Source organism: Zootoca vivipara, chromosome 3, assembly GCF_965207765.1.
Source record: "Zootoca vivipara chromosome 3, rZooViv2.hap1.1, whole genome shotgun sequence".
NCBI classification, from domain to species: Eukaryota; Metazoa; Chordata; class Lepidosauria; order Squamata; family Lacertidae; genus Zootoca; species Zootoca vivipara.
Genome location: NC_142586.1, coordinates 76,685,987 through 76,711,546, shown reverse-complemented (window position 1 = coordinate 76,711,546; position 25,560 = coordinate 76,685,987). Strand labels below are relative to the sequence as shown.

The 25,560-nt window shown below is 38.8% G+C and overlaps 1 protein-coding gene across 4 annotated transcripts in view; it reads right to left on the bottom strand.

Moving 5' to 3' along the window:
- SDCCAG8 (SHH signaling and ciliogenesis regulator SDCCAG8) overlaps positions 1 to 25,560 on the bottom strand; it is an 89,386-nt gene that overhangs the window by 52,952 nt on the left and 10,874 nt on the right. For 3 of the 4 annotated variants that reach the window (XM_088666483.1, XM_035108353.3, XM_088666484.1), the window contains exons 8-13: positions 22,247 to 22,435; positions 20,528 to 20,666; positions 17,309 to 17,461; positions 16,583 to 16,717; positions 14,340 to 14,456; positions 8,402 to 8,544 (exon numbers count right to left, since the gene is read on the bottom strand). In XM_088666483.1, coding sequence (XP_088522609.1) covers positions 8,402 to 8,544; positions 14,340 to 14,456; positions 16,583 to 16,717; positions 17,309 to 17,461; positions 20,528 to 20,666; positions 22,247 to 22,435 — 876 coding nt within the window. Of the gene's footprint in view, positions 1 to 782; positions 833 to 8,401; positions 8,545 to 14,339; positions 14,457 to 16,582; positions 16,718 to 17,308; positions 17,462 to 20,527; positions 20,667 to 22,246; positions 22,436 to 25,560 lie in introns of all 4 variants that reach the window. The other variant, XM_088666485.1, reaches the window with a different exon arrangement.

Here is a 25,560-nt window from a genome sequence, read left to right as displayed (position 1 = left end):
TACAATAGACATGCTCTTAAAAGCATTTTATAATTAAAAAATGTTGAGTAACCTTCTCCCATGTGAACAAATTGGGGGGGGGAATAATAATAGGATGTCACTCACAAATATTTACTGTAATAAATATAGATAACAGGCATCTTTCAACAACCGATGGGCATGTGCATTAGTTTTCCCTAACCAGACCAGTATTAGTATAAATTTTGCAAATGAACTGCTCTAGATGCATTTATAAATCCTTCTCATTTTAGAGGGGAAATGAATCAGGCTATAAAATCTCCTATCCCCCTTCAAGTATTAAAAAACAATCTAAAGATATAGCAACATAGTCACAATATGGCTAGTTGTAAGAATTTAAAGCTTATTTCTTTCCCAATTAATACTTAAACAATGGCTTTGGAAACACTGATTTCAAATTTTATATTTTTTACACGAACAAGAATTATAAAATAGAAGATAACAAGGTAGTAGCTAACTGACAGTTTATAAAGTACAATGTAGTAATGATTACTACAGGCACTGCCAGAAAACAAGAGAGCCGATTTTTTCCAAATCATTTGATATCTGTCATCATAAAGCAACGTATGGGCTAAATGATGGCAGGTAAATATCTCCTTCCATAATAATGCAAAGCAGCTAATTTATTTACATCTCTATAACTAAATTAACACGTTACACTATTTTAGGCAGTCAAGGGAATGGGTAAGTTTCCCAACCAGATTTGCGCAGTTTGAAAACAATAGAGGATTATTAATTGTTCCAACCCCTTTTTATAAAATTACCTGAAGCAAGACCTTCTTTTCAGTTGTGGAAATATTTGTGGTTTGTACAGCTGCAGGACAAAGAACCAAGATATTTTCACAGAATAGCTCTGGGAAACAGAATGCTTGCAAGATTCAGTTAAAGAGAACAAATGGCAACTTTCAAATCTACCGGAGTCATTTACTAATAGGCTGCTATATCAAATAAGTCTAATTTTCCCCGACAGCCCCAAATTAGATATATTGCAGAAACTGATGCACAAATAGCATATGGCTCTGTTATACCACCTATTTCAAATCCCTGTAATGTTTCTTCCCCTCCCCTCTCAAAATGAATAATTGAGCCAAGCCATAAACCTTCTGCAAAGAGAAAAATACAGAAGTTGAAAAACAGAAGTAGGAGCCACAATTTTCTTTGTTCAACAAAGAGATATATAATGCACATCTATTGATTTTTGTTCAAAGTGTTTTTATCATTTATCCTGGGTCACTTAGTTATGGTAAGCATCCTTTGTATCGGCTCACTTTCTTCAGTAGCATTTAAATTAATTTTAATACACAATTCTCCCCCCACTTTTTTTGGCCTCACTATTTCAACATTTCTTCTCCACAAGTCAACCAGTCACCCTGACTACTACTGAATGGTGGCTGGGCAACATAAAGATGTATGTCATGATTAAAAGTTAATAGTGATTATTATGCAGAGAAGGCAAAATCTGGTGCCCCCTTATTAAAGGGCATTGAGAAAAATATTACAAACTGTATTTATTTCAGTATAGCTCCTAATCCTAACGCGTCCCACATGTATCGATGACACCAATGTGTGATCTGAATTAACACAAATTGCTTTCACTTTATTTCAAATAAACACACTTTTAAAGGAAAATGAGCAAAATGTACTGATCATGGGTTATAAGCCTTGCAATATGCTTCTAACTCCAAAGGAATGTAAGTATGCTATATATATATAGCAAACACTTTCATGAATTCCTAATGTCAATTCATCACTGGCTTTATGCATTCCCTATGTTGCAAAATTTTCAGATAAACTGCCCAGTTAACAAAAGTTTTTCTGTGCCTTCTGCAGGAAAAAGGCATTGCAAGGTCTTCTATCAGACCAATGGGCACACCACTGTAAACATCATGGAACTCTGCAGCTATCCTGCAGTTTCCCTCTCTGTGGTCAGTCTTCCCAGCTGCCCTATCTGTTACTGTCTGATTAGTTCTGCTAAGGAGCCCCTCCCCTGCCAGCTTTCAGTGCCATCTGTTCTACACAAGATGGCTGCTGCCCAGCAACCTAACACTGCCCTCCTACCTGGCACCCGGCTACCATCCTTACCCCAAAGTGCTAACACAGGTTCTCACTGCTGGCAGAGTCAGGATTTCATTACTACTACTTTGACAAGTGCAGGGTTGTTTGTAATTTCTCTTTTATCCTGATTTTGATTGTACAACCACCTCCCACTGATTCAGTTTGCTTCAGTTTTGTTGCTCACAGATTTTACTCTCCACATTAATCTCCCTCTGGCATGTTACTGCATCTGTTCCCTTTTTTATTATTAATTTTCAAATTCCCACCATTTTTTGACAAAAAGGAGGTAATCTACACTCTGCTTCTGCCCATTTCATTTTCTTTAATTTGGAAGATAAGTATGAAAGCATGCCAAAGAAGTTAATTCTCCGTTAACAGTTTATTTCCTGGCATCCCAATGCCTTTGTATATGAAAAACAGATAGGAATAAATGTTGACTGAACTACAAGCAATCCTAAATTTAATGAAAAATAAACATATAAAACAGACACTAAGGAGTTTATTAAGCATGTTATCTTATTTCAGGATTTTATACTTCTTCTCAATTATAAGTTTCCAGGTAATCTTTTTGAAATTACATATTTTAAAAAATTAAGAATCATTCTTGTGCCAAGTATATTTTTCCATTGATATGTGCTATTATGGATTCTAGTTTTAACGGTGAGTATTCATTTGATATTTTGTCAGTAATGCAATCTAGACTGCTACAATTTTTCACATCAATTATATACTGTAAATAGGAGTGAACCTCTCATATGCCAGTATATTTTTTAAGAACCCCATAAAATTCTGCTTCTCTATAGCAGACAATATTTAGAAGTACAGCAGTAGTTATTAAGTACCTAGAATATTTATGAGTGGCAGTGAAGAGAAATTTCTTTTGAAAACCAGTAGTGTGTACATATTAGGAACACACATACATTCATTATTCTAGCAAAGCATGCTGCCAACATCATAACCAAAACAGCAAAACCTAAGAAACTGTTATGTTGCAAGAACCTGGGAAACAGAATGACAGGTTAAATTTATGTGCCTTATTTATTATACAGGGACTTCAATTAATGCCAATGAAGCCATTGAAAGTGTGCTAGAGGCTACTTGAAGCACTGATAAACAGTAGGTATTTGAAGCTAAAATGGATGCAGTGTTGCTAATCGCTTTTGTATGTCCTTCAAAACCACTGTCTTGAAAAATGTGATTTTCAAATGATTTTTCTGCTTTTCAGTCATGGATTAACGTTCAGCTCTTCTGCTGAAATGTAAACCCTATGAACTATTACTGGCAAAGTTATATGGAATAATTTGACACTTCAACTGTTCAAACTGGCCACAATCCTCATGGAGCTTCTTAGGCACAAGCTCTGCAGAAATGAATCTGCGTTGTATAAAACCATCAACATGTGCTTGTAAAACTCTCATTAGGAGTTCTCAATACCTTGTACCCACCATTTCAGTAAATGTCAAAAGCTGCAAAATGGTCTGAAAATCAATAGGTAGGTTTTCAAGCCCATTAAGACTAACAGTATGCATTTGAACCTCTGTCCTAGGCACAAACTAGGAAGACATATGAGTAGACCATAAACTGACTACAGGAAACATTAGACATCATGTTCTGAAGTTCCTTGTGTACATGGAAAAATAAGAAAAAGTTGTTCTAATTAATTATTATTATTATTATTATTATTATTATTTATTATTATTATTTATACCCCGCCCATCTGGCTGGGTTTCCCCCACCACTCTGGGCGGCTTCCAGCAAATACCAAAATACATTAAAATATCACAGATTAAAAACTTCCCTAAACAGGGCTGCCTTTAGGTGTTTTCTAAATGTCAGGTAGTTGTTTATCTCCTTGACCTCCGATGGAAGGGCGTTCCACAGGGCGGGTGCCACTACCGGAAAGGCCCTCTGTCTGGTTCCCTGTAGCTTTGCTTCTCGCAGTGAGGGAACCGTCAGAAGGCCCTCGGCGCTGGATCTCAGTGTCCGGGCTAAACGATGGGGGTGGAGATGCTCCTTCAGGTATACAGGAACAAGGCCGTTTAGGGCTTTAAAGGTCAGCACCAACACTTTGAATTGTGCTTGGAAACGTAATTAATATACATGGTTATTTTTAAAAATTAATTGCCTTTTGAGGCAGGCTTCCCCAGTCAAAGCATTCCATTAATTGTGGCACGTCAACTGAGAAAGCCTTAACCAAATACTATAGGATTTCACTTTCCAAAAAGTAAGAGAGCAAAGACAGGGACTTGGACATTTATGATTCTGTAAATAATAGCACCTTGGAATCGGTCCCAGTGCGGTTAAAAAAAAATTCTTTTAACTGCTTCCTGCAAACTATCCTGCTAGGACATGGAGAAAACAGGGATAAACTACTTCCAAACCATTTACAAGAGCAGCTCCAAACTGATGGTGTTATGGTAATCTATGTAAGAACCAGAGTATGGATGACTGCAAGCAAGACCAAAGCATTGAGCTAGGCACCTACACTTCAGTGTTAGTTGAAGGGGTGGGGAACTGTCTGGAGTATCTAGAGCAAGTAATAATCCAAATGATCTGTAGAACAGTGGTGAATTTTACTCTTAATAAAAAATAAATAGCCAACGAACACTATCCCCCCCCCCAAACTGGCATCCGTTCAGCCAATCACCCATCTCACTTTTCCAGTTCATTAGAACAGTTGGATGGTATTGATAGCTTTCTCTCAACCAATTATATTTAGAACTGTTTACACAACAGAATTATTAACTGGATTGAGGAATAAAAGATGCAAGCATGTATCAAATGATCAAGAATTTTTAAAGATAAAGGTCTAGAGAATGCCTTCTGAGCCCAAATCAAGGCAGCAGTAAAGTGACCTATGCAGCCCTTAATGTTGTGCTCTGTCAAGCAAGCTCTGTCCACCTCCACTCCATGTCTCCCTGCCTCCTTCAGGTTTGATCAAGAGCACACTTTCAAGTTAACCATCTGCACAACTAACAAAGACTGCAAGGGCATGTACAAAGCCAGTTTCGGAAATGATCTATTTTATTTATTTAATAAAATTATGAATCACTTCATATTGGGGGGGAAATAAAAGCGATGTTCAACAAGATTTCTATAAAAAACAAAAGGCAATATTAAGAACATATAAAAACAATATAAAATTATATTCTGCAGTCAGCATGGCTGTAATCACCCCTCTGGGAAGGTCTGTCTGAATAAAAACATCTTTAGTAGGCATTGAAACTACAATATGGAACTCCTACCCACAGAAGACTCATCACAGTCTGGGTCAGCTCAAGACAAGACACATATTATAGGCATTTATGTTTCCACCATGGATTAGCCTAATACTTTTGTAACTTTTGAAGGACACTTGCATGCCTGACAGCAATTGTAAATACACATCTAGAAGCAGTGTAACTGGATGACACTCCCATATATGTTTTTACTGCATCATTTCAGACAAGTGACTGTCATTCAAATGTGACAGAAGAAATAAGAGTGACCCATGACTGAAACATAGGAATCACACACTGTAGTCTACTTTTGGAAAGGAGCAAACTAAAAATCTATGGAAAAACGAAGTGCATGAAAGTTTTAAGTATTTATTATTTTGGTAACCATCTCAACCATCTCTAAAACAGAACAAAATTATAATCTGTATTTACTGCCTCTGAAACATGAGCCTAATTTTTGCCATCAAAACTAGCACAAACATAAATGAAATAAAAATAGATAAAAAACATGATTCTGCAAATTTAGTGGGGAAAAGCAGAACGAAGACCAAATACGAACCTTTTTTTTTTTACAGGTAGCTAAACTATTTTTTTGGGTGGAGGGAAGCACTATTTTTGAGATGTCATTTTTGGAGAATAGAAAGTTGATGGGTGAAAGTTTTAAACCTGAATTTCATATGGGAGAAGATGCCCCTGCAATATATTGGGGGTTGGGATTACAGAATTTAGTGTTGCTGATTTTTCAATTTTTTAAAAAAATTGTCATAATTAAGAATAACAATACATATTTGCACTTAGTTACAACACTCATTCCTCTTTCTGTTGAAAATTTATATCATGCTTGTATCTACAAAAGGCTAGATATCATAATCATACAATATCTCAATTCCTAGTGTGAAGTTGAGCTGTTTCTGAACACGAAGATATCCACTTATTTTTTAAAGCAAGTTTCTAGTTATGTTGGTGGATAAAAGGTTAAGAGAATGGAGACAGATGGACCACAAAGATAGGATGTGTGAGTCTTTCAAGTCACTATACAATAACTGAATTCAGATGCCATGCATGCTTGTGCTTTTTTCCCTTACACTGTTTTATTTTTCAATATCTGCATGTTAACAAGACATTTAACTGCAATTATTTAGTTATTTACAATCGGAAATACTATACTATGTGGGAATAAATTGAACCTTTAAATTAAACGGATTAGTGTTTTGACTTGGTATAAGTTTGCTTTTGATGTTCCTAAAGTTCCTTTTGTTTTTAAAATTAACCAATGAATTATCTGCCTGAGGAAAGAAGCAGCCTCACTTCCTTTATGGGTGCAACTGTAATAAAACTTCAGCTGTGTTAGAAGGGCCAAACATAGGCCACTCATCTACACTGCAGACACAAAAAGCCTCCCACAAAAATGACGTACTTCTTTCAAAACAGCAATGCTCCACAAAGGGAGACAAATGCAATCTATACTACGTTTTATGACTTAAGATGGATAAGACCACAATTTAAAACTATAACACTGACATATGATGCTAAACCATAACAAAAGTAATTGATAAGAAAACACAGCGCAGGAAAGCAAACAATTACAAAAGACTGGTGGTCATGAGTGATTCATCAGACCAGAATTTTGCAGTTCCCCACCCATTTCACATTACCACAAATAAGGAAGTCTAGTTGTTAGACCAACATGAGAACAATAAGGGAATATGAGGAAAATAGCACTTGGAGAAATGTTGTCATGACAAGTTATACTTTGGAAAGCTGTAAGATAGCAACAATAACAATTCTTAAGCCATAAGAAAGCAAAGCTGAATATCACTGTTAAACCCATCCATCTTCTGCAATCATCTAAAAGAATTTTCTGCAGACTACATGCTTATGTAACCCTGAAATAGTATTGTCTCATCATTCATGTGAATCACTTATTTGGATGCTTAACTTAATTAAGCTCTTAGTATACCTTATTAAGAATGTGGAAGTTTTTCAGAAAAGCTATCTACAATTTGGATTTTCTCCAAGACACCACACAGCTTCATAACTTGTATGATTAGCCTTCGGATGGAAATTGGTAAACCATTTGGTTAACTATCACAACAAATCATTATAAAAGAAGTCCTGCAAAATCAAAACTTTTGCTGTCTTAACAACTTACCCAAAACTTTTTTCAAGTTCATTAACCTCTAGCATATTTGTTCTCTAAATACAGGCTGTAAGAAGGGTGTTTTTCTCCCCATCTGCTACTAGCCCATGATCTATATTTACATCATTTCTTTTTTAAAAAAAGAGGATGGTGTGATCATTTAAGAAGCATACTATAATCTCCCATTTTCATATCCATTGTGCAAGTCTGTATGCACATACATGTACTCGACCCAACTAATACTACAAATCTAAATGCTTTCTGGCATACTTTTAAATCTTGACTTCCATTCTAGAAAGTAGTTCATGCTATAGATTAAAAAACGAAACAGTAATGAGTTTAAAGTGTTAAATTAATCAAGCTCAGTGGGAGCAGGCAGGTGTTAAGAGTAATGGGCTACTGTTAAGAGAAAAATGCAGAAACTTCAGAAAGTTTTTGTGTGTGTAGTTAGTTGCTTGTCTACCACACAAACATTTTTGGCATACAATTGACTGTTTTATGCATGATCATCAATTTTCTCTGAAGACCATGCATGCATCTAACTATAATCAGTAACTAGGAAAGTGATAGCTATTTTCAGCTTTTACATATCAATAAGGAACTGGAGAGCAATGTGCTATATAATCTCAATTGTTCCTTAAAGCAACTGCATCAAAGAATCTTGAAAGAACAATTGGGTGCATATAACTTTTACTGACTACAAATTGTTCTAAGATGACATTTAACACTGTGATTGTTTGAAGAATACTTTAGATGAACAGAAAGAATACTCTGGATGAATAGATTTGTTATCACTAAATCCCTTCCACGCTTCATCTTGTCTGAATGTTTTGCTCAGTACATCTTCACTTCTAATATGCCTAAAAGCTGTGCACTGAATCAATCTCTTAACAACTGTGGATAAGCTGCTGGCAAAAATTTGCAGCATAAAAATGAAATTGGTGCTAAGGCCAAATATGATAAGGGGTACCTGGTGAGGTGCAGTTGGTGCTCAGCTTTACCCAGCAATTCTGTTTGTTTCAGACATTCTTCCTTAGCTCTTGCTGTATCCTGCAGTGCTTGCTCCAAACGCAATTTATATTCATTGAGCTCCACTTGCAATTTCTCTATTTCCTTAAAAACACACAGAGGAGCACAGCAAATTCAATTATAACAATAAAGGAAGTTACATAAAACACAAACATTGTACATATATACATTCTATAACAAAAATAATAATCAAAGGGCACTTTAAAGAAAATCCTGCCTACAACAGAAAATGAAATGAGAATGAGAATGAATGTTTTTTATTCAGTGCTACGAGCTTTAGATAAACTCCCCCAAACTTATTTAACTACCTATAATAGGTAGATAAATGTAGCAGTATCAGCAGTCATGCATAGAAAAAAGCCTTTCCAACACCATGATTACCATATTCTTATTAGGGTAATACTGTATTCTTATTAAATAAGAAACTATTAAATATATCAAGGACTCTTTTTTAACAGTTTATGGCTGTAGAAATTAGGTTGATCACTCTAAGTCCCCGTCCCCAGTTCCCCCTTGACATTCTGACCCATTCACATACTCTCTCTCTCTCTCTCTCTCTCTCACACACACACACACATTGAAAAGGCACTTGTTTAAAACAAAAAACAAACATAATTTGACAACTGTCAACTAAAGCCAAGACAACCTCATAATTCTACACTATAGGCATAAATATAAACTCTCATTATTTTCTCAAGGGAAATATTTAAAGCGAACAGATGGGCTTTATACCATCCCCTCAAGATAAATCAGCTCAGGTTCTGTCGGACCAACAAAAAAGCATATTCCAACATAAAAGGACTTTTGCTGAAAATGGCCTCCCTCTACCTGCCAGATGTTTGAGCATAGGGATTTAAGGCAATACTGGTCTGCTAATCTTGGTTGTGTACAGAGAGCAAACAGCTTCTCATTTAGTTTGAGCCCAAGATCCCAAGATCATGATTTTAAATGAATTTCACCCAGAAACAACAAAGAAATGTGTGTTACACTTAAAATGCTAACTTAATGTTCTTTCCATATCCTAAACTAACTTTCATATTTAAAAAAAGGATTCCGGATTACTATGGAAATATAATTTCTATATTCAACTCACATACATGAATAACTATGGCAAATTTATTTATTTATTTAAAGCATTTTTCACCCTGCTATTTGGCCATAAGGGTTTCCAGAGCTGACAACATAAGATCAATAACAAACAAGACTCTTAGGCTTATACTCAAAGGAAACTGGAGTGTTTGGGGTGGGGAAGCAAACTCAGCCAGCAGTTTTTAGCCACCTAGTTCTTTCAAGTAACTTAAATGAAAATAGCTTGGGAGGAGCCAAAAATTGCTAGTTTCCTCTACTGCAGCCTGATAGAGTAGCCAGTGCTGAAGGATAGTTGATGGAGAGGGAAAGCACAAACTGATTTCTCAACAGAGTTGATGGAGTGCCCTGCCTCCCTTCTCCCCTTTGCTGTAGCCTGGTGGAGTCTTATAGTAGAAATATTAAGTGAGTTACATCCAGTGGTGCTCTTCTCCTGTTGGAAGATTCTTTGATTAAGCAGAGGTTGCTATCAGTAGAATGGATAGGGAGGCAATGTTAGACAATTCACCACCTTTTTGCAGCCCACATCACTAAGTGGTTATCAGTTATGGTTGTTATTAACAGTGATCATAACCCAGAAAAGAATTAAGCCCATTTAACCCCACTCAAACTATAAATATTTATGGCCCTATCAATAGAAGAACATGAACACTTCAGTTCATTGAGAACACTGGTTTGCCCAGCAACTACTATCAACTGTTGCTTACTGTGTATTTTTGTAGGATCTGATTAGTGCAGAAAAATTATATATTAAAACCTTTGTTTAATAAAAATACAATTCTTGTGATATATTTATATAACACTACAAACATTAGTGTAATTCTAATGCAACTTAACAAGACGGAGGATTAAGATGTAAAATGTTGTTGTTTAGTCGTTTAGTCGTGTCCGACTCTTCGTGACCCCATGGACCATAGCACGCCAGGCACTCCTGTCTTGCACTGCCTCCCGCAGTTTGGTCAAACTCATGTTCGTAGCTTCAAGATGTAAAATAAGCGATGTATTTTTACGTCACAAAATTATATATTTATTCATTATGCTATATAAAGCCTTCTATGTCATAAAAAGTGTATACCGTACCTACTTTCAAATTAAATACGTTTTCAATCACTATGTATCTAAATAATAAATGGAAATTTTCAGTTTAACAACCTGATTCTATGCATGCTTACAAGCTCTACACACACAATACATTTTTGTTAAATCTTGCCAGGGGAAATTCTATTGTTTCCCCCCTCTTTTTACATAATAACAGCCACACAACATCCAAAGCCTGTTGTCTTATATTCTTATAAGGGTTTGTTCCTTTGGTGGAGGCAGTGGTAACCAATACAGCAGGTGAGGATCAAACTGGCAGGGGTATGTTGACCTCTAAAAGCAAGACTTGAGAGGACAAGGCAAAAGGAATTGATCTATACCAGTTGCATCCATATGAAGTGCAGTACCAGTATTGGTTTGAGGGTTGTGGGGAAGGGAGTAATTGTAGGCTTTATCGATTGCACCTGCCTTACCACGCTTCCTGTCTAGTGGGTTGTTGTTATTATTTATTTAATTAAGTGTATTGTAATAGGTTGTTATTATTAACTGAATTTATCTGTTGCTTTTTAAACAAAAAGTAACTCAAAATGACTTACAAAAAATAGCATGTATGTTAAAACCAACATAGAACTAAAACTGAATAAAAGCTAAAAACACATTCATCTTTATTTTAAAAAGCCAGGACTAAAACATCCCACCCACTGAAGGAGGCAACAGATAATTAAAGAATGAAGGCATGGTGGGGGAAAAACTGGGAAACCACCAAGTGGGTTGTCATCCACCAATTGCTTGAAGGCTACAAAAAACCGTCATTATGTCAAGAGGATTTCCAATTCCCCCCTCCCTTTTATTGGCAATATGCCTTCTGATGGAGCACAGAAAGGAATACGGGCTTCCATACATTCTGAGAGCATAAGGAAAATGATAAGGAAACAACCAACTGAAAGGAAACAGTATAGTGACATGACAGACTCCTGATATCTGCAGTTGAATCTATAGCAACTCACTGGGAAAGAAATAATAGCATGCATAGGATGGACTTGGGTGGTGTCCTAGTGTCCCTTCAGAAACACCTTTCAGAACCTCACCATCATCACCAAGTGGGATGTTCAAAAGCCAACCTTGTTAATTCCTGGATGGAAGATAGGTGACTAATAGCTCTGAAGCACTTGTTGGAGAATGTGCCTGCCAAAGGATGCATATACAGTAAATTCATGCTATAGTGTTTAGTGAAAGAGACTGGGTGGGTCCCAGTTGCTGTCCTGCATACCATCTGTAAAGGAACATTGGTAAAAATTGCAGTGAAAGCCACTGCTGACCAGATAAGATGGGTAACTATGCCTTCAGGAAGGACCAATTTTAGGGAGGTGTAAACCAAGGGTCCCCAAACTAAGGCCCAGGGGTCCCCAAACTAAGGCCCAGGGGCCGGATGCGGCCCAATCACCTTCTAAATCCGGCCCGTGGACGGTCCGGGAATCAGCATGATTTTACATGAGTAAAATGTGCCCTTTTATTTAAAACTAGCTGACCCGGCCACGCATTGCTGTGGTTCTTTCCTGTGACCCCCCACCCACCCTTTCCCGATCCTGCCCCTCCTCCCTCCACCCCGGCTCATCCCTGTTTCAGTAGGATACCCTTTCCTCTGTTGTCCCTGGGGAGTGTTGGCCCCTCCCCCATGTATCTCCATACCTTGGCCCCCACCCTTGGAGAAGGAGCTGTTAGGTTCTGGGTTTTATTTCCCAGCATGCACTTCTGTCTGAGCCCTCTGTTGTCCCTGGGGAGTGTTGGCCCCTACCCCCGGTATCTTCCTACATTGGCCCCCACCCTTGGAGAAGGAAATGTCAGTTTCTGGGTTCCATTTCCCAGTATTTACTTTTGTCTGAGCCCTCTGTTGTCCCCTCCCCCCTGTATCTCCATACATTGGCCCCTGCGCACGCATCGTGAACATTTCTATATATTTAGATTAAGGATGGGGGGGTGATGATGTGCCCTGGGACGCAGAGAACTACTTAAAAAATCCCGAGGGGGAGTGTCAAATAGCGAAGCCCCGTAGCAACAGACAGGCCCAGACAGAAGGAGGGGGGTCATATGGGCCACTTAGTGTGGGCCTCTGAATCTAAAGGGGTCTGCAAATTCACAATTAGTAAAATGAAAAAAGTAAGTAAAGAGAAAGTGCATGGTTGTTGTTGTTTTTTTAAAAAAAGACACAGAGGCTTACAATCAGTTGTTTCTCCTAAAATAAGACATACCCATAAAATAAGCCATAGCAGGATTTCTAAGCATTTGCGCAATATAAGCCAAACCGCGAAAATAAGACATAGTGATAGGCGCAGTTCTGGAGGGCCCCAAGGAAGAGGCAAGGCTGGACGCGTGATAAAAAATAAGACACCCCCTGAAAATAAGCCAATGTGGGGTTTTTTAAAAGGAAAAATAAATATAAGGCAGTGTCTTATTTTCGGAGAAACATGGTAAAGCCTAGGTTAAAAGGGGCACGACTGCCCTTACTTAAAATGGCCGCCGGAGCCTCGCATGTGACACAACGCCCACTAAATTATAAAGCGAAAACCCCTCACTGTGCCCCCAAGTGTGTGTTAGGAGAAATGATGAACGACTGCCTAATGCTGCCAGGCGTTTATTAATGCAGCCGCCGGGAGAGGCTTTGGGCATGGGGTGGAATGGCTGTTTTGGTGGCTGTTGGACAGTTGCTCCTCCCACCCATGACCTATTTGGGCTTCTCCTCCCCCCACCTCCCACCCAGGGCTCCATTCAGGATAGTATTTAAAGGGCTGTAGAGCTGAGGCCTAGTCTGTAAAATGGAGCCAAGGCCTCCTGTTTTACAGGATCTCGTGGCGGAGGCGGGGTTTGTGGGTGTGGCTCGTTGTTGTGGCTAATCCCTGTGACTGCCCCCACGTGTTCCGATCCATGATCTATTCTGTTTGTCTCCCCCCCCCCATATCCATGACTGGTGTATCTAATGACGTTTTGAAGGATGGTATTTATTTTTGTCTTGTGGTTATTTGGTGGGGGATTTTTGGGGGGGGGGTATTGGTGGTAAATTGTAAAGTAAAAACCCCTTGCCGTGCCCCCAAGTGCGTTGCTGTGGGTTATCTACCCCCCCCTCCGGGCCTAGTGCTCATATTGGCTCTTGCTCATATTGGAGGATTCAGTACTGTATAGACATGTCCAATTTCCCAATTTAGTAGCAGTTTATCCCAATATTAAATGCTTACTAATAAGGAATGCCTTCTAACAGGCACCCAGTGATAAATTCCCAAGTCTGAAAGACACAACAAAGTAGTAAGCCTACAAACTGGCAATATTACATGAGCAATAACTTATTTTTGGATTTCTTATTAATTTCTAATTAATAAAAATAAGTTTTTAGAAAGGCAAAACAGAACAGAATATGTATTTTAACTTGTGTTTTTAAAAACACTGCTGTTAACATTAGACAGTGGTTACTGTGTCTTAACTTTTGATAGACCACAAACAAATGTATGTAAATTGATATTACATAATATATACACAGAGCACGTTGGTTTACACATGTCATATGATGGAATATTTTAAGTACTGCACTCCCATTTATACCTGCAACTATTTTAGAATGAAAACTCTCTGGGGGGGGGGGAAATACAATTTCTTTATTAGGAATAGCTGGTTTCTTGCCATTTAGAACCTATAACAACTAGTTATCACTATTGGAAGAATAAACACATTCAAGTTTTTAACACAACTTGATCATGGTCTCTTACCTGGTTTTTAATTTCAAGTTCCCTTACAGTTTTTATTCTATACTCTCTGTGTTCCTTTTCTGCCTCATCCTTCTTCATTTTGGCATGATTCAACTGATAGCGTACTTCTCCACACACCTGTTAGATTGAATAGATAACAGTGTGTAGTTTCAGGATACAGAGCAATATTTATTTACAAGGAGAGCTTTTGATGCCCTCTGCTGGTTATCTTCTATATCTATTGTTTAGTAGTTCATTTTAGGGCTAAGTCAGACTTATATTTTCAAAGTACAGTGGTGCCTCGACTTACGAATTTAATCCGTTCCAAAGGCACCTTTGTAGATCAAAAAATTCGTAAGTCAAAAAGCGCCATTGGAAACGCAATTTCCCATAGGAATGCATTGGTCAAAAAACTCTATCTAAAACCACCGCGGTTTCCGTTCGGATGTCAAGAAATTCGTAAGCATGTGGCCATTTGCCCCATTCGTAAGTAAAAAAATTCGGTTGTCAAGTCGTTCGCAAGTCGAGGTACCACTGTAAAAGTGGTGCAAACTCACCAGCCCACTTGGTTAAAAGCCTCCTAATCCTATGCTTTTTCATGGCTGTTCACAACTGCTCACAGCTACCGTTTCCCCTATTTGCTGTTGCTTTGGGCCAATTTCTTTCTGCATTTTATCAATCCAGATGATCCCAGCAAATCGGGGATTGCATGTTGGATGTGATGTTGCCACTATCACATAGCCAATCATATTTCTGCATTTCCTCCTATTTAGTGGGTGCCAGTGGGAAAGGGAGGGACACACATTCCATTACTGAGGCAACAGAAATGACATCTCTTCATTGCTGTCCTGCAGTAGTTTCATTACTGTGCAGCACAGCAAGAAAGCAAGTGCTGTCCCTGCAGAACTGGCAATATGAACACATTTCCTCCCAACTCACCTCAATACAAGCTACAATATATTCATGTCCATGAAGTCTCTTCTCTGAAATTATTGAAACAGGGCACTTTTCGTGGGGCACAAATACCTCCCAAGTGTTGCAACTCAAACATCCCCCCCTTCCATGTTGGTATAGCCATAATCAATTAATTTTTCAAAATTACATTTAGACTTTATATTTGAGTTGCTCCTAACTGTGGGAAATACTGCATTGTACAGGCATTCAAACATCAACATATTTTTCCCCTGAAATAATACTATTTCCCCATCCACTAGTACAGGCATAGGCAACCTTGGCTCTCCAGATGTTTTGGAACTACGATTCCCATGATCCCTAGCTAACAGGGCCAGTGGTCAGGGATCATGAGAGTTGTAGTTCCAAAACATCTGGAGAGCCAAGGTTGCCTATGCCTGCACTAGTACCACTGGGTGATATCTAACTAAATCATACTCGGAGTAGACCAATTTAAATCAATGTAATTATACTATTGATTTCCATGAGTCTCTTCCCATAAGATTTGGCTGGATACCACCCATTATTTCTAATATGATTGCCATGTGGAAAGTGTCTGTGTAAATTATGCCTGCATGCACAATACAGTATCTCTGACACCAGTTAAAAAAAATTATATAAGCACACATACTCCCCCTCCCCCCAGGTAAGAATGATCTGCTGCTTGACAGGTCAAGTGTAAAGCTTTATTTTAGCTTTATAAACAAGACTATTTCCACCTTCTGCATTTACAGCAATGATTCACTGTCATATAGTACATGGACCAATTTGTGTAATTAATAGGGAGTCTATTAAGAAATAGCTATTCTCCACAAAGTTTATTTATTGACCATATTTGAATGCTCCCAATCAACACGGTCTCACTCGGGAGATTGTGGACTCTCCTTCCTTGGAGGTTTTTGAGCAGAGGTTAGATGGCCATCTGTCATGGATTCCTGCATTGCAGGGGGGTGGACTAGATGACACTTGGGGTCACTTCCAACTCTATAATTCTATGATTCTAACACATATTCTTTATAAGGAATAAAACATTAAGGTCCCCCATTCCCACATGTAGAAATGGGAAGCTGTCACTAGAATTAGATCAGAACCTGCAGGACTGTCTTCTAATTAATACAAGAATAAAAAGTACTACAAAGGATTTATCAATATACATATGCATATTTTGTGAACAAAAAACCTATCCAAAGAGTGCTGCAACAGTTAAATCATAAAAGTGTGCCCAATTAGCATGCATAATGTACAAGGCATCAAACCACTCTCTATTTATATCAATGTCAATTGATTACTTTGTTTTCATAATGTATTTCTACCTTATTTATCTCAATATCATGACAAGCATTTTGTTTCTGAGCTTCTTCTAGTTGATTGGCTAAAGAGATCTTCTCCCTTGTAATCCTGTCAACTTGACCCTCCAAGCTAGCCACATTCTGAGATAAAGACATAACCTGAAACAAAGCAAAACCTTAATTAACCAGTAAAATGACAGTACAAAGCTAAAAATTGTTATGTTTCAAATGGTAAATATACTTTCATAGACTGCTGAAGGTCAATGCACTGTTATTTAAAAAGGAAGTAGAAGTCCAAAACCTAGAGTTTACAATGACAATGACAATACATAAACTCTTGCAAATGCAGAAAATATGTTACTTCCGGGATGTTTCACACACATTTTATTTGCTGAAATATAAAGGAAACATGTACATCATGATAATATTGAGATAGTCCATGTCAGGAGTCACTAATATTTTTGGACTAGTGTGAAAATTAAGTGTGATGTGACCGCTGCTTCCCCACTTCCACTGGACAACCTTATGCTTGTCACGAAAAGTCAGCTATGTTCTGCTGATCCCAATTGTGGAGATCACACAATATTGATTCCCTACCCTTTGATAACCAGCTATAAAGTTTTAATAGTGGGGGGTGGGGTGGGGATGAAACAAGGCCAAAAAAGGTCCAAAACTTTGCTGCCTTTCAGCAGAGCACAATACATAACTATTTACAGTCCAAAATACTTATACAGAAAATGTTTAAAATACCAACGATGACAAGTTCTCTTTTTCTTTCTTCATTTCTTCACGAACTGCTTCTCGCTCTTCAGCCCTCTTATCTATTTGTATTGCTAATTCTCTTTCAATACGCTCTCTCTTTCTTTCCATTTCCTTTTTAAGTTGTTCACATTGGACTAGAGCCTGTGGAAATGGTCATATATTAAAGACTGAAATTAATAACTCATTTTTTAAAAAACTAGAACATGACTTAAATCTGAAAACGTAGAAGTGACAAGCAAAAATTCTAGATTAAACATTGTTCTATTAAATAACAGTTAATATATGGCTATATAAAGATGCATAGTATATTTCAAGAATAGATATAACTTTTGTAAATCTTTCTCAAGAACTTGTTGCTCCAAATTGGACAATAAGAGAGAACTGATCACTGTGACTGCCAAACAGAAATAGATCAGTACTGAACTATATGCTTAACAGGATTTTGCTACAAGTATGCTAACATTCACTGTGAATTTCAGAGTACATCTCACTCAAAACATGCAATGAAAACTAGACTCACATGTCTACTCAGGTATAAGTTCCACTGAGTTCTATGAGACTTACATCTAGGTAAATGTTTACAGGATTGCAGCATCAGAAACTTAACTTTCTGAGCATAAATGTAATTGTTGTACTCTTACCCAATGCTTTCTTAAGAGCATAAGCCTAGTTACAATCTCAGAGCAAGTTTAGTGAAGCTGTAGTCTTGACAAGAAAATCTTATTTTCTTTAGGGACACTAGCATTCTCATAAAAACATCCATTTCTAAAATACAGTCGTACCTAGGCTGCCGGACACCTTGGAACCTTTGGTTCCTGAACCTTCAAAAATCGGAAGTGAGTGTTTCGGTTTTTGAACGATTTTTCAGAAGCCAGACATCTGGCACGGCTTCCTAGTCTTCCGATTGGCTGCAGGACGCTGTTCCTGCAGCCAATCGGAACCTGCGTCTTGGTTTTCGAACGCATTCTGTTAAATGGGAAGGCAGGTATTTCTTAGCTTCTTTTAAACCGTGAGGAAAAACAGTAAGAATGATCAAGAAGAGAAAAATAACAGGCTAGAACAGGAACTAGGCAAATGCTATATAAGCAAGGCAAGAGAAATGAATTGAAACTTCAAGGGAGCGGTATTTGCAGAGCTTCCTGTGGCGTGACATTTTTCCTGCTTCAGGCAATAAGAATAACACATTACCCACAAGGGGGGGGGGTTTCCTAATGCCCACTGGGGAATCCCCATTTTTGCTTTTTTTTTTAAAGGATAATGCAAAGGACGAGCTTACCTAATAGACTGTCAGCCACTGTATAGACATGTAAGATTACTTTGATCACTTGGGGAACTTCTACTCATGGTACTGCATGTTCCAGAATGTCATAGTACTTTGACCTGAATGCTCTTCCCGCAGCCATATATGAAGCAGGAACTATTGGTTGCTTCAAAGTCTTCTAAAGATAACTTTTTGCCTAGGCTCTCCCTGACCAATAAGATCAGATCCTGTTTTTATTTGCATGAATTCCTGTTTTTATATCCTTTCATACTGTTTTACCAACTGCCTTGCAGGACATTTTCGGGGAACAAAAATACTAAGAATAAACCCTACAGAAATCCAGAGTGGACTCCCTAAGACAGTTGGATAGTGTCCAATCCTTCTGGCAACTCCTGCTGGTGCCAAGCATATTACTCTACTTTCCTTTAGACCACATCAGTGAGGCTGAGAGGGGAGAGGTCTTGTTGTCTGGGCAGCCCAAAACCTCCAAACACACTGCCCAGGCTTGTGACCTGGAGAGGTCATTTCAGTGCTGCTAACACAGCAAAAACAATGTGGGAGGCAGCAGTTATGGGTTACTGGTCTCTGCAGCCACAGCAGGTGCTGCGATTCTCCAGTGGTTTGACTTCACCCCATTGTCTCTGGAGACAGATGGATGCCAACAATAATACTATTCAATGTTGCATTTTTGTTTTAATGCTATTGTTTACTATTTTTATGTAGCACAGCACTTAAGTGATTTTAAAAACATTGAATGATTTATAAATATTTTAAACAATCAAACCACAAGTCTTCAAACTGAGGTCAGTTGTATTATTTCCAGAATTTATTTGAAATCGTAGTATGGGAAAATTATTTCCCGTTTATGCAATATAATCTGCTCCCTCATGAAAGTTATGTTTGATTATAAACCTCTCACAATTAGAGGTAATTCACTAATTACACAGCAGATGGCACTCATTATCAAGACAACTCACTACCATAAATGTTTTTAAAGCTGTTTAATATTATTCACACTGCATTCTAAAATAGATGGTAAAAATTATTCACTGCTTCTATGAGTTCTGAAAGCTTAGAAACCTGACCAACAGCAAGCAAAATTCATAAAAACCAATTTGAACAGAGAGGACTCAACCGAGTAGCATTTCTAAGAAAACTGTAATACTTGCCCTGTAAGGAATATGAGTGGAGACTGTCTGAAATATGGCACTGGGAGGCAAAACCAACTCAACACACACAATGCTCAAGATGAATGAAAACCAAGACATATATTTCTGATACTGGTTCTATTCTGTTGGCCACCAGCCCAACAGATAACATATTGATGTAAGAAACTTAGTTGTTTAATTAGCCAACTTTTATAATACACCATGCCCATTTCCCCTCCATATCAAAATGTTATTTGGATAGGAATTGAAACAAATATAAAGGAGGTATCGTAGTAATCAACATTGGGGGAGTGAGAGATGCAATAGAGAGCATGGGGGGGGCACAGGCACTTCACTGAAGGATGGGCAAGAAAGGAAATATCACTTGATATATGCCAGTGCAGCACAGTAATTTTTATTTAGTAGCATCTCTCTCTTAGTAATATTTGCTATAGTGTGAAGGGTTGCTAACTCATGGGCCTCCAGAAGTTGTTAGGCTCCAATACCCATCAGTCTCAGCCAGCATGGCCACTATTTAGGGATAATGAAACATCCGGAGAGTAGTCAGTCACTGCTTTAGTATCTAACAAGGCTTACAACCACAACAAAACCTCAAGAGCAGCCCTATCACATCAGGCCAAAGACCCATCTAATCCAGCATTCCGATTTGTAAAGCAACTAGCCAGACATCTCCGAGAAACACAGTAGGCTTGAAGGTAACTGTCTCTCTATTATTTGTCGAAGCAAGTGGTAATCAGAGGTATATCCTTAGGCATGCCTAAAGTAGTACTGTTTTACCTTAGTTCTTTCCAAATTGGCTTCTTCCGTCATGTGTACAGCGTGCTTCACTTGTTCATAGGCGTTAGATTCCCTTTGCTGCATTTCACTCAGGTTTACTCTGACTGAAGAAAGTGCTGCCATTAGCTCATCTCTTTCACTGTTTTTTAAAAGAAAATGAATATATAAATTAACAAGGTGGAAGCCATTTAAAATGAGTATCAGTGTTTAATTTTAGCAATGTTTTGAAAGTTATATTACGATGTGAGTTCTCACAATGTGCTGAGTAGTAGTAACAGGTACCACATCACAATTTATGCAAACTGGGTAGAATCCCACCAAAACACAATATAGCAAAAACACACAGTCAAGAAAAAATAATACATGAAGTTCAATGCATCCAGAAATTAGAATCATGATTATAGCAATGATAAAGAATGGATTCCACATTAAGCTACAGTATTGAATATGGGCAACTGCACTGAAAATCTTTTCAACTCTAGAACAGATTTCCTAGGCTGTACAATCTGCAGCACAGAACCAAAAAGTCTAGGATTCTTCATCGCTTCTGTTTTAGGACTTTAAAGGAGAGTAATATAAAAGGGATGCATACAGAATGTAAACTAGGGAATCAACTATTCTCTGTGATGTATAGCATATGGTTAATGGGGAGGGAAGAACAAGAATAAGCCACACATGCAAGGCAGGCAAAATGCTTGTTGCCAATGATTAAAGCAATACTACCATGCACATTTTCAAATGTACAAATCTGACCTAGATTATTAGATATGCATGTCAGAGATGGTGAATGGTTATTCATGCAAGCCCTCAGTCAGTAATTGACAGACTGATCTTATCTAAGTTTACAGGAAAACCACACTTATTTCAATGGAACTTTCTCTTGGGTTATCATAGATAATTAGACTCGAGGTGCAATCCTATGTTAATGTGATTCTCAAAGTAAAAGTTAACGATTTGGATTCTTTGCATTTAGGATGCCTCTCCCATCTTCTTGCTAGGTGTCCAGATGGACACTGGGTCATTTTATGTAAATTAAGTTCTTACCCGCTAGAGATGTTGTATGAATACTTCTTGTTGCATCAAGGGAGAGAAAAGAACCATAGGTAAGAAAAATAAGCTTAGGGACCATAAAAACCTAGACGCACAAATATGATGGAGAGAGTCTGGCAGCCTGAATGGCTCAGCATTCCCAGAATGGAGCAGAGATATCTGAAGTAACTCACCAGCAACCTTTCTAAAATCCTTTTCATACTAGCTTTATGACTGATAAGCACAACAGGGGTTTGAAGTCCTGGAAATGGGTTTCAAGTCAGATGCAAAGCAATACACAGCATAAACAAAGTACTGAAGTTAATTCTCCTGCTTTTGCTATAAAAGTTACCTGGCCACACAGAAATAAAAGCACAATTATGTTATGCTTCAAGGAACATGGTTTTGTAGAGTGCTAAGAAGGAAGAGAAACACCCATGAAATGTATGGTGGCGATATTCTATCCAAACTTCTCTTCATGAAGTCTCCTCCGAGACTTCAGCAAACAACTAAAGCACACCATTGTGAGAGAGGTGAAAGGAAGGTTACCTTGGAGAAAATGGATTTTGCACTTAATAGAGTTTGTACAGAACCTCACAGCAAATGACACCCAAATCATGACTTAAACACTGTTAAAAATCACCTTGCAATAATTTGTTTAATTCAGGATTTAACTCTCCTGCTACTTACTTTGTTAGCCTTTCAATGGTTTGCATGTGGACATTTGAATGTGTCTGGGAAAGAACAGCTTCGTGCTGTGCACATTGTAAGCAAAGGCCACCAACTCTGACGGAACTACTTGCTGCACTGAGCAAATGCTGATGGTTTAATCTTCCACTCAGATCTTCACACTTTTTTTGAGACTCTGATAACTCTTTTCTAGAAAGGTAACGACATACAACACTATAAGCAAGAAACAAGGCTGGATAAAAAAAACCCATCAATATGGCAGAATGACAGAAGCAGATCACGACTAACATCACTGATCTAGTATTGGTAGTTTGAAAACATATGAACACAATACAGTAGAAAGGAGAGAGAGTAGCTGCAATAGGGCAAAGCCCGTTTACTCCACTTTCTTGTTTTCTAATTCTTGGTAGTTCTATACAAGTCAAATGCAGGAGTGGCTCATCTGATAGGAGCAGAGCCACAGCAAAAGTCTTGCAGCTGCTGCAACAGCATTACTGCTGCTTATTGGGAAGAGAGGGGACAGCTCTGCTGGTACTACTCCCAGCAGTGGGCCTGTGCAGCCCTGACATTGCACCCATCCATATATATATATATATATATATATATATATATATATATATATATATATATATATATATGGGACCCAGGTGGCGCTGTGGTTAAACCACAGAGCCTAGGGCTTGCTGATCAGAAGGTCGGCGGTTCGAATCCCTGTGACGGGGTGAGCTCCCGTTGCTTGGTCCCAGCTCCTGCCAACCTAGCAGTTCGAAAGCACGTCAAAATGCAAGTAGATAAATAGGAACCGCTACAGCGGGAAGGTAAACGGCGTTTCCATGTGCTGCTCTGGTTTGCCAGAAGCGGCTTTGTCATGCTGGCCACATGACCCGGAAGCTGTCTGCGGACAAATGCCGGCTCCCTCGGCCTATAGAGCGAGAAGAGCGCCACAACCCCAGAGTCGGACACGACTGGACCTGATGGTCAGGGGCCCCTTTACCATGGTTGCCCATTACCTGGCTCGTACCAAACAGACAGACACACCCATTTCACCACATTAAACAAATACGAAGAGAAAATTGTTCTAGGCATAAGGAGAAATGTGGAGTATGTGGTATCATTCAGTGTTAATACCTGTGATAATCACTCATCACCAGTGATACCACAAGCTATAACTAACAGAAGACTGTGATATATATATATATATATATATATATATATATATATATATATAGGTAATAGAGCTGTACTGGTTGTATTGTTAGGTTTTCCTCTCTCAGGTGTTGCTTTAAACAAAAACCTGATTTGACCAACATATGTATATTAGCAGCACTAAAGTGACCTCCCTGGCGTGCACAGCTGAGCAATGTGTATGGAGGTCCCAGGCTGCCCATATGACAAGACCCGCTGTCAGCTTCACTGATGTGGTCCAAAGGAAAGAAGAGCACCAGCTTATGTTTGCCACCAGCTTTGCTACAGGAGACGGTGGATGGAGGCGTACAAGGGGTCATCCAACTATCTTAGAGATTCTATTCTGGATTTGCGTAGGGTTTACTCCTTAACCTGTTCTTCTCCCGAAGATATCTCACAAGGCAGCGGAGGTTTAGGATCAGTTTTCCTTCTCCTAGATGGGCTACCTTCCCAGGCTGACAAGCACTATCTGCCCCTCCACTTTCCTCAACAGCCTTCTTGATTGCTAGATGTACTTTTGGTCTTGGGTCTGCTCAATTCACCAGAGCCTGTCTTCACATGCAAGGGAAGTCCCTAACTCACTGAGGGTTTGAGACCCATCAGCTACCCTCAAGTGGTTTAGCCGGCCAGTTGAAGCCATTCCCAGGTGTAGCCGCTGTCGCAACTGACATCTTCTACGAGCCACAAGTGAGAGAGCTAAGTGCAGAGTGGGGACCAAAGGTGGCCAAACTTCCCCAGATGGAGTTACAGGTAAGTAGCCGTGTTGGTCTCCCGTAGTTGAAACAAAATAAAAAAATCCTTCCAGTAGCACCTTAGAGACCAACTAAGTTTGTCATTGGTATGAGCTTTCGTGAGCATGCACACTTCTTCAGATACACACCCAGATGGAGCACAACATGTCCCCCACCAGGTGTACTACCCTTCTGCTAATGCCCCATACACCAAGCCTTTAAGATTTCTGTACATAGTTCAAATTTCAAGTTTTACAGGAGCTCTGGAAAAATAATAATAATAATAATAATAATAATAATAATAATAATACCACCATATTTTTCCGTGTACAAGACTAGGTTTTTTCCCTAAAAATAATGTCCAAATTTTGGGGGTATCTTATACACAGATAGATCTTCCCCCATTTTCTTGGGGGCATCTTATAGATGGAAAAATATGGCAATCTCCTAAAATAAGCCATAGCCATAAAATAAGCCGTAGCAGGATTATTAAGCATTCAAGGAATATAAGCCATACCCCAAAAATAAGACATAGCGATAGGCGCAACAGCAATACCGGCCGCGGCAGGAGGAGGACGAAAAAAATAAGACATCCCCTGAAAATAAGCCATTTTAAAAAAAAATTGAGGAAAAATAAATTTAAGACAGTGTCTTATTTTCAGAGAAACACAGTAATAATAATAAATTTTATTTATACCCCGCCCTCCCCGGCCAGGACCAGGCACAGGGCGGCTAAGATCGAAGTATGATACTATAAAAACATAAATCAAACAATTGATTAAAATACAACTTAAAATGTAATTTGGAGTAGAATAAAATCAGATGACAACCCACGGATTATAACTATAGTTGATGGGAACACTGAGTGCTCACCAGGCCCAACTGTTTATGCTGGTCTTATATGAGCCGGTGCAAATGGTTAGGGAAGCCACTTACATACTGGGTCTTATAAAAAAAGAAGAGGTGGGGTCAGACTGGGCCCCGACCAAAGGCCTGGCAGAACAGTTCCATCTTGCAGGCACTGGGGAAATATGTCAAATCCTGCAGGGCTCTGGTCTCTTGCGACAAAGCATTCCTCCAGCCCGGGGCCAGGGCCTTTTCAGTCGAGGCCAGTCTAACCTCCTTGAGGCCTGGGACCTCCAAGATGTTATTGTTTGTGGACTGTAAGGTCCTCCATGGGGCATACCAGGAGAGGTGGTACCGTAGGTATGAGGGTCCTAGGCTGTATAGGTCTTTAAAGGTTAAAACCAGCACCTTAAACCTGACCCTGTACTCCACCAGGAGCCAGTGCAGCTGGTATAGCACTGGATAGATATGATCCCGCGGCGAGAGCCCCATAAGGAGCCTCGCCGCGGCATTCTGCACCCGCTGGAGTTTCTGGGTCAGTTTCAAGGGCAG